The 9913-nt window shown below is 36.0% G+C and overlaps 1 protein-coding gene across 1 annotated transcript; it reads right to left on the reverse strand.

Annotated features, from left to right (window-relative positions):
- Positions 1–2052: 2052 nt before the first annotated feature.
- Positions 2053–8991, reverse strand: LOC121862409 (DNA polymerase beta-like). The gene is made up of 7 exons (XM_042360681.1): positions 8806–8991; positions 8139–8338; positions 7248–7408; positions 5696–5818; positions 4772–4934; positions 4313–4502; positions 2053–3740 (listed from the first exon to the last, which is right to left on the reverse strand). Exons 1-7 carry the CDS (start codon positions 8873–8875, stop codon positions 3646–3648), a joined length of 1002 nt encoding a protein of 333 aa, XP_042216615.1. The 5' UTR covers positions 8876–8991; the 3' UTR covers positions 2053–3645.
- Between the last annotated feature and the right edge of the window lie 922 nt (positions 8992–9913).

Here is a 9913-nt window from a genome sequence, read left to right on the forward strand (position 1 = left end):
CAATAACTTGCTTAGACATAAACCATTAACTCTTCAGGCTTCTATGCCCTTGACTCATACTGTAAAGGCAAGCATGAACTTAGCATGCTTCCCTGTTGGGCACTGTAAACGCTTCTGCACTTCATCTTACACAAGGATATAGGGGGGTGCCCACACCCAAAAAAAAAAAAAAATTAATGAGACAGTTTCCCGACTTACAGGATTCTCTTCCTTAATATATATCTTCCGGTACTGGTTTCATTATACCTACCATCATATTTATCAGTTCCTTGATTGTTATGATAATTTGTTACAGGAAGATTTCTTCTAGGTACACAATAGTTTCTAAGAAGACTTTTCGGAAGGAATTTCAGAGGCATGTGCACGAAGAAAGGTTTATCTAAAACACACTTTCTTGTAACAAGGTTAGGTACACCTAGGATTTAAACCATGAGGTCTCGGTTGGAGGTAGCCGAGCAGTGTAACAGCACCATTTGCATTATATAAATATTTACCCAAATGTATAATACCAAATTATTCAACTTTACCTCAGCCTTTGAAATTATACATGGCTAAGGTTGTAGTTCCTTTGGGGAGCAAGTGAGGTCTGGCTGAGGTCAGCTCATGTTAGCATAACAGTATATCTGACGTGTTTCCTTTCTCACACTCTAGGGGGCAGACGAGGTCAACCAAGTCATAACAGACCTGGCCTGCTCCTCATCTCTCTCTTAATATAGTAACAAGGGAGAGATCAGACTCATATCATTTGTTACCCAGCAAACACCTCACCTAAGTGTTCTCTTATATAAGTGCACTAAGACACTTCCCCAAGTAGAGAAGGTACAATGTACTCTCAACTGAACTAAGTACCTGTGAAACTATATTTTTCTCCAATAAAGAAAAACCAGCCGTGTTTACTTTTGCCCAGACACTTACGAATATATATATTTGTGTGATATATATTTATAAAAAAGAACCAACACAGAATTATGTAAGGCTAAGTTGTTTAAAAATTTGTGGGATAGAAAAGTAAATTAAAGAAATAGAGAGAAAATCCTCTATTAAATGAAGTCCCTATACCAGAGGCAGATTGCGAGTGAGGTCAGGTCAAACCCAAAGGCGTTTTATGGCTACACAAAGTCAAAATTAAAATACCAGGGTAGGCATTTTGGACCTGAGGCTTGAAGATGGTAGTTACTGTACATTGATTCTGACCAGGATAAGGCGGAAACATTGAACAGTTTCTTTTCCTCTGTGTTCACGAGAGGATGCAAACAATCTTCCTGCATTTGAGGACATACGGTTTGACACAGTGCTGACCCACATTGTGTTCTCAGAAGAAATAAATTGTCAAAGCTGTGGATCAATAAGAGTCCCAGCCCTGACATGGTCCATTCCAGAGTGCTAAGAGAGTTGTGCAACAAACTTGCTGAGCCCCTGAACATCCTGTTCTGTAGATGTTGGATGGTAAAAATGTAGATTTTCTTCAAATTTCAGAAGTACTCCTCAACGTGATGATTAAGGCTCTCGGCTGGAAAATGTAATTTTGAGTCGTTAATGTGAATTAATGACGCTTAAAGTAATTACAACACATTTAAAATATTTAACCCCTTCACTATGGGATGCCATTTTTAATATTTTACTTGCCCTGCACACAAGGGAATAAAAATCTACTGTATATCCACTAACCCCTGCACTACAGATACCACTTTTATTATCTATTTGGCTTATGTCAGAGAGCTGCCTCATATACTGTACAAGGGATTAACATGCTAATTATGTCATGCCTGTAAAATAAAAAAAATAAAAATAAAAATTAAGTTCCACAATGAATATGGATTGACTTTCCCATTTGTCTTGTATATTTTCAGCTTTTGGTGTTGTATTTTCATTAAGTCGATCACTCTCACTGATGCAGTACAGTATTTCCCCACTTGGTCCACACTTCACAGTGAAGGGATAAAAACTTATTTTATTTACAACTGGACAAAGAATTCATGATCCATTTGGGGATAATCACAGTACAGTAAAACAGATTATTGTGATTCAATAAATAAAATAAAAACTTACATGCTATTTCAAATTCCTTTAATCCAGGGTTATAAGAAATGAAATGGAACAATGCTGTAGCAATAAATTATTCTTGTCCAATACAAAACAAGTAAGAGAGATGTCTACAGTTATAATTTAGGAAAAAACAAAACATAATCCTGTATGTCAAGTTATATTACTGTACTATTGATATTGAAACAGTTTATTTAGCTAGAAAAATACAGGTACAGAGTGGATATTAATAACAATATTCCTGACGGTGAACAGAAAGTAAGTGTGACTAACTTACTACATATACTTCACTCGAGTCATCTTAATATGGCCAGGTACTCCGTACAGTACAGTCACCCACAAAAGTCCCATTGCCTCTCCTCCTGAACCCCTTACCCTGAGATTCAGACTCATGAATCTGAAGCATTTATGGACAGAATAATGCATCAGTGTAGCCTACTGCTTCAGGATCACGTGTCTGAATCTCAGGGTACGTGGTTCAGGAGGAGAGGCGATGGGACTTTTGTGGGTGACTGTACAACTATCTTCTTTAAGAGTGAAATAAGAGCTTAACCAGCATATACTAGTGCTACCATACCTCATAATAATACCATAAATAATCTCAGTAGATATAAATTACTTTATAAATCTTATTAAAAACTAAAGAGACTGTATGGAAGTCTTATATTATTAACAACGCCCGAACGGCTAGCGAGTGCTTAAAAAGATAAATTAACACAATACAGGGTGTCCATAAATTATCTGAGGCATAATAACACTTAATGACCACATATTTATTATAGATAGTCAACAGAGACAAGGAAGAAAATATACGAGTTGTTCATCACGTATACAGCCAAGATATCATGCAGGAAATGGCTACTTCTTAACAGTGACAATCAAGAACAGTGGAGAGATCCTACACAGAACCATTGGCCTCCTTCCCTTACCATTAAGTAAATCAGGTAGATAAAAAAAAAACAAGCATGTCCAGCTTTAAAATGAATTAAATAATTTATGCACATCCTGTAGTATAAATCAACCAGTTAAAAATGTGTCCTGTGTCAGAGGTAAACAATGGCTTGACTCAGGATCCCATACAACTTTTAATAATATTCAGATAAAAAATAAATACAAATAATGACAGCTAAGAACACTCATTAATCACTACAGTATATTAATGTTTGTTATCTTCATGTGATCTGTATTACTGTACAGTATATGTGTATGACAACATGTTGAAAGGGAGACAGAAGGTAGAAGATGTGTATGGGGGAATAATTTAGTATAATCAAAGATGTGTTATGACACTTGTATTGGAGGTAGATAGTGTGTGGACTTTCTTAAATAATCAGTGGGATACCAGTATAAATTTTATCCCTTCTATAGAACAAGATCCAATCAACTAATAATCCTTGGGAAAATTTATTAGATATTCCATATGCACACAGCTTTGATAGTATATTCCTAATATAAACACAGCTTAGAGTAGATACTGTATTCCTAATATACACACAGCTTTCCTTGGATATTCCTTATACATTGTACACACAGCCTATGTAAATTGATCTGGGGCCCCGTAACAAGCCACAATATCCATTCTGTTCATTTAAGCATCTGTTATTATGCATTACGTTCATGAGGCTCTTTGTAGTCGTAGTCAATGTAATCGAATATGTCCCTCTCACAGGACACTGGTAATGCTTCCCCTGGTACACCTATAAGGATATGAAGAGAAAATTACAATGAGACAATTTGATGGATATACTGAATAAAGAGGTTATATAGCATGCAGACTTATTCACAGGTAAGTCTGCAGAAGCACAGCCAGCAAATATACTCTATACTTTGTATTACTAAAAGTTTGAATCAATGTTCGTACAGGGTAGCTATAGTCAACTTTATTTCTTTTTCAATCCCTTCAGGCCTTCTCCTGCTATTGCTATGTTTCAACAGTTAAGTTTTTAAGCACATAATATGGTTAGTTATTACACTAGTCCATCAACAGTGAAAAGTTATGAGACAGTATTGTCTCTCTTGCCATATAGTCATCAATACAACTTATTGCTGTAATGTTAACATAAACTAACTTACGTATCTATCACGTACTACTGTGATTTTTTATTGTCCATTTCCTTTTCTTGCAGCTCATACGTCATCTCATCCTTCCATCTCTTTCTTATACCTAATGTTACCCTTACAAGCTGTATGGCTGACTTAGAACTTGGCTTTATGGGAACTAAATAACACAAACATTTAATTTCCTTATTCTTATGGCAACCAGACTTACCTGTACTGCCAACAGGTCTAATGCAGTACTCATTGAGAGTGAAGCCTTTATCTAATGCATGTTGTCTCATGGCCTTGTTGAACATGTCAGAACCAGTGAAATAGAGTATTCCACAATAATACTGATCATGAGGCAACAGTCGTATGTCAAGACGCCTATGAGGGAGGCCCTCCATAAGATGACACACACCCTGTAAAGACAAACTTATTAGGATTTACAGTAGCTTGTTTTATCAGTCAATAATTATTAGGTTATTGTCCAATACCCCATGAGGGCTGCCATTTTGCTATATTCTTTAAACATGAAGTTTGCTCCACATTACATGTACAATATACAATTCATATCATACTCTCACCCTTTCAAGTTGTACATACTCAATTATTCATTCTAGAGCCATGTTCTTCATATGCTCAGATCATATCAACATTTTCCTCCTTAGTCAAAGAAGAATAAACAAACCATGAATTTAGAGTCACCCTGAGAGAGAGTGTCTGTCACTAGGCCGTGGTCCTTGAGTACTTGAGTCACTTTACTTAGCAATGAAGGACACTTGCTTGATTCAGATGTATAGGAGGGATGGGTCAGTAATGCATCAACATCACCACTGCTCTTGGCTCCTCGCCTGTGAAATAATAACAAACATATACCGTTTAAGCAGCAAAAGAATTAACCACAATTTTGTGCTTCAAAATTTACTCATCTTCTTTTTCTCTTGAAACCCCTATTATGCTTTGGTGCATGGCAACTGAAATCCAGAACAACATAGCCTCTCCCTCACTCACCATCATTGATCCTTTCCACCCACCTAACAAGATATTACCTGCATGGTATTGAAATATAATGTCTCACACAGACACCACAGGTCGCCATGTTCTAATGCATCCAGTAATAGAAGTGCGTCTAATTATTTGGCAACTTTATCCTCAAGGAAGTTTTACATTAGTGCCCAGTATCTACTCTGTAAAATTGAATTGGTGATAGGAAGAGTATTTAAGCATAAATACTGCTTCAAATTTGCCTGATGGCAACTGGGACACCATACCATCAGGTAACCATGACTAACTCTGGCAGGTTTGGAAAAAGCCCACAAAGTCATTTATGATGATGTGCACCTACATAAGATCATATAAATATTTTACTGTAATGAAATACAAAATCATTTTAATAATGTATGCTGTAGCAGGATCCAACATACTTTATACATAAGCTTTTAATAAAATAATTATAATATACAGCTTCAGCACAATAATTAACTCATATTTAAAAAGAAGATATGAGACACCAACAATCAAAAGGTAACACACTACACCTCTCCTTGCCTTGAAAATGACAATTACAGTAAATGTTTACAAACAAAACCTACACTTTTATTATTATACCTACCTATAGCTGCCACAGATAGTAACCAGATACTTGGAGTCAAATTCACCGATGTGTTCTTTCAGCTGTTTCTCAATCAATTTAATTTCATCTCTGGGAATCCTCAATTCAAAATCCTCAAAATACCTGAAAAGACAAAGAGAGAATCTGTTTTATCTGAAATTTCTAAATGGATCATACCAACCACAATATATTATAACACTGTACTGAAGTTACATTAAAATAAGGATGACCAAAGTTCCATTTGCAAAGGAATGTTCATTTTTACTATCAATCTTATCTTTCCTGTCTTACAAATAGCTTGACCATTTTCTAATTTACAACTAATGCTGCATTCAAAAGCCCTCTTTGTATAAGCTCTGGTATCCTTACATGGTTCATAAAGTCTTTTCACGATTTAGACAACAATTATTCACTATCTATGACTATCAGAATTTAACCCCAGGACAGCACAACTATCAGATCCAGTGAAAGGTGTTCATAAACATTTAAAATAATTGAAGAGTCATCAGCAAAACTAATTATTGTAACCACACTTAAAACTTTTATACATTAAGAGCCTTGATCAGGTTATTGAGGGAAACTTGTATCGAGATACTTATTAAAAAAAAAATAAAAAAATAAAAAAAAATAATAATAATAATAAATAAGTACCAAGACTGGATACTGATGTGTTGAACTGTTTTCATAGGTCGGGTCTATGAGAACAACACAATAAAACAGTACAGTATTCAACAGTTACAAGACATGAACATTTGTTGCTCAAAAATAAGCCTAAGTAATTCACAGGTCATTAGAAGAGTTAATCACTAAAACCACAATTGTTTTTACCCACACCAGTGCCAGGGAGTGCATATATGGTATGGTATTAATCTACAAATAATAAAACAAAAAAAATCACATTAAATAAACATCTTAATCAGCAAACATTTTAAAGCATTTTTTCTTGTTAATTCTGATTTTTTTTTTCATTTCTAGCTACTTCTTGCATGTCAATTGTAATTTCTAAATAAATATAAAATACTGTACTGTACCTGTATTATGGAGAACTTTTAGGTTTACATTCGTGGCAAACATCTTGATATAAGGGCACATTACAAAACTTATCCTGCACTATGAAGTTGAGGAGCAAGAAATATATATTGCAGTACTGACACAATATACTGAATTATGATAAAGAGTAAACAACAGTTGGTTCTCCAGCACCCAGGCACTATCACACAATGTATTGAAGTCCATCGTCCTCTTAAGAACACAAAGTGCCTTCCCACCCAAATCAGTGCACACTAACATTCCAAAACTATGACCATGGAATCAAAGGTCAAAACTCTACCTTCTCAGCCATAACATTCACCTGACAATAAACATATTGCTCACAACATACACCAAAATTACACTGCAGGAAGTGATAATGTACAACAAACCTTAAATCCTAAAATGATAACTGGGAAAATTCTGGAAAATACAAATGGCACGCAGGTGAAACTCAGTGCTTGAGTATACCTGTATAATATTAGCACAATGTGATGATGCTCCCTGGCCTGTATCCCCTTACTTTAATCCAATGATCTGGTGGTGATTGAGCTTGTCTTGATTTTTACGCAGGTCTTCTATAGTTGTGATACCATCATTTATCAACTCCCGGGCCTTGGCTGGCCCAATGCCTGACACACGTGCCAGAAGATTGATGGCAACATTTGTATCATCAGCACGAATCTGGAATTTTTTTTTTGTAATTTACTGAATAAGCTCACTGTTGAACATAGGACATCTAATAAGACTCAAAGATAAATTACCAAAGTGGAAAATAAAGACAATACTGTACTGTGTTGTAGAGGTGAAGCAAGAGACTGAGGTGGTGATCCTGAAATTGCATTATACTTGTACAGTACACTGCAGTACTGCATAACCAAGTCAGGGTCAGGCAACTCCAGTTCAGTCAACAGGTCTACAGACTGCCAACCCAAGGTTCCCAGGACCCCTGATATGTCTCATTATGACCAAATTCCAGGAATATAGAAAACAGTAAAACTTTCCAGCACATCCATGAACCCCTGAAAATGGAATATGTACAGTAGTACTTGAAGATGTCAATTGCCATTTAAGCAATCCCAATCAGTTCCAATCACCTTGCCACACACATGAGACCTAAACTGCTTCATATAGTTCAGATCTCCTAATAAATCTTGGACATTTCCCTCGGTAAGGACTGTTTGCCACACAGTCATTTAATATTTCCCTAATATAATGACAACCTTATAACTCTTTAATACTGGGCAGATACACATAACAACCTTACCTGTATTAATTTGCATTTATTCATATCACCTTCCTTTTATCCATAGGAATTCTATACACTGCCATTCTGCACTCCTCTCTAATATACCGTACTGTACCATATACCAAAAGATTATGTATCATTTATCAAACACAAAAATATTATTACCTTTTTCACTTTTCCCATCTCTCCGGTCTTGATGTACTCGTCAATCTTATCACCGATCTTGCTACCAACACCCTTCAGTTTCTTCGCTTCACTTCCACTCGTGATTTTTTTTGGATGTTTTGCCAGAGTTGAAGCGGCATTGCGATAGGCATTATACTTGTGAACGTTGCGGTTTACGTTTCGCTCATACTCCGCAATTTCTGAAAGATAAATATACACTGTACTTTGATAGGCCTATGGAACTGTCTATCAGTTGATCCTGTGGAAATCAAGACTACAGGTAATACACTATTGGGCTTTAAAGTAGCCCTAGACTAGACTATCAAGAACAATGAAGGGATCCTACAAAGACCTCCTTCACATGACCACCTCTAGTTGGGTTTGTCATTTAGTGTTATGAACCTAACTTAGCATAATATAATATAACCTAACCTAACCTAACCTAACCTAACCTAACCTAACCTAACCTAACCTAACCTAACCTGACAATACTTTATAACACCGACTCATGAGAAGGGGCAACTTTAAGCAAATTTTAAACAACTATCAGCCAATACCAACCCTAACCTAGCCTACTTATCACCCAAACTAAACAGAAAGACACATAATAGAAGACTTTACAATAATATTAACACTGTGAGGGCGAAAGCTGTTACTTTAAACCCACCCAATAATAATTCACAAACAGAAGCGTTGAGGTTGTTTTCACTTGTCGGGTTTTTCCTCTTATTACTCATCTTAATGATTCTGATAAGCTTCTTCCTTCTTGTAGTTTAACTAAAGACACTTCCACGTCTCGGTCACTGCAGTCTGCCAGGGTCTTGGTCACTCTACCTGATGTTACCTGTACGTGTTAGTAAGGGAACTAATGTTGAAGATATACAACGAACAGGAAAACGCGCTTAAAAGATTTGTTCTGATGATGCTCGTTTAACTTTTAATAATGTAAGTAAGATAATAATTTTCTTTTTTTTTTTGCGTAATCCTAAAAATAGAAAATAATATTATAGTTTTTGTGTAAGCGTAAAATATTAATATTCCATTTTTTCGATCTCTTCTTTGTTATGGACTTAATTGTGGTCATTAGGTAGATAATAATTCAATAATTACATAAAATTTAATAAAAACAAACATTAGAACATCCAACATGATGGGCGAACTGTGATTCTCTACAGTGCCTTATTTTACCCCAAGAAAGTTTGTTGTAGTAATTATTATAAGGGAATACCTGTATAATACTTTTTTCCCTTCAGTGACATCCGTGACTGTGTAGTGGATTCCTCCCCTACAGACGCCGTGTCTCTCTAACTAGCCGACCCCTGCAAATTCCCCAGCCTACGCCTCATGGTCAAGGTCGGTAACCAGCGCCGCCAAAGTGGAGGTCAACCATCAAGCCACACGCCTACCCCCGCTATATAAGACCTCACAACCGTTTAGCTTCAGGTTTATTACGAGTGGAGGTTCCTGTTATTATCATGTATATTATCTTGGCATCAACAATGGAGAGTGGAGTCGAGAAGAAGTGAATTACTGCACTTTCTCAATTATTGCTTTATCATCTTTGCCACTAATTGGGTTGTTAGTCGCGTAGGCGGTCGTTTACGTTTCTGCTAGGCACTGAAGGCAAGTACATACGTATTTATTGGGTAAAAAGTCACACGTTATTATTTACTGATGGTAACACATACACCGCAACAACATTACCAATTACTTTATAAATTTTGTTTTTCATTTCTTATCGCTGTAATTTAACATAATTCAGTAAATTTTGCAGT

Source organism: Homarus americanus, unplaced genomic scaffold (genome assembly GCF_018991925.1).
Source record: "Homarus americanus isolate GMGI-L3 unplaced genomic scaffold, GMGI_Hamer_2.0 scaffold40248, whole genome shotgun sequence".
Taxonomy (NCBI): Eukaryota; Metazoa; Arthropoda; class Malacostraca; order Decapoda; family Nephropidae; genus Homarus; species Homarus americanus.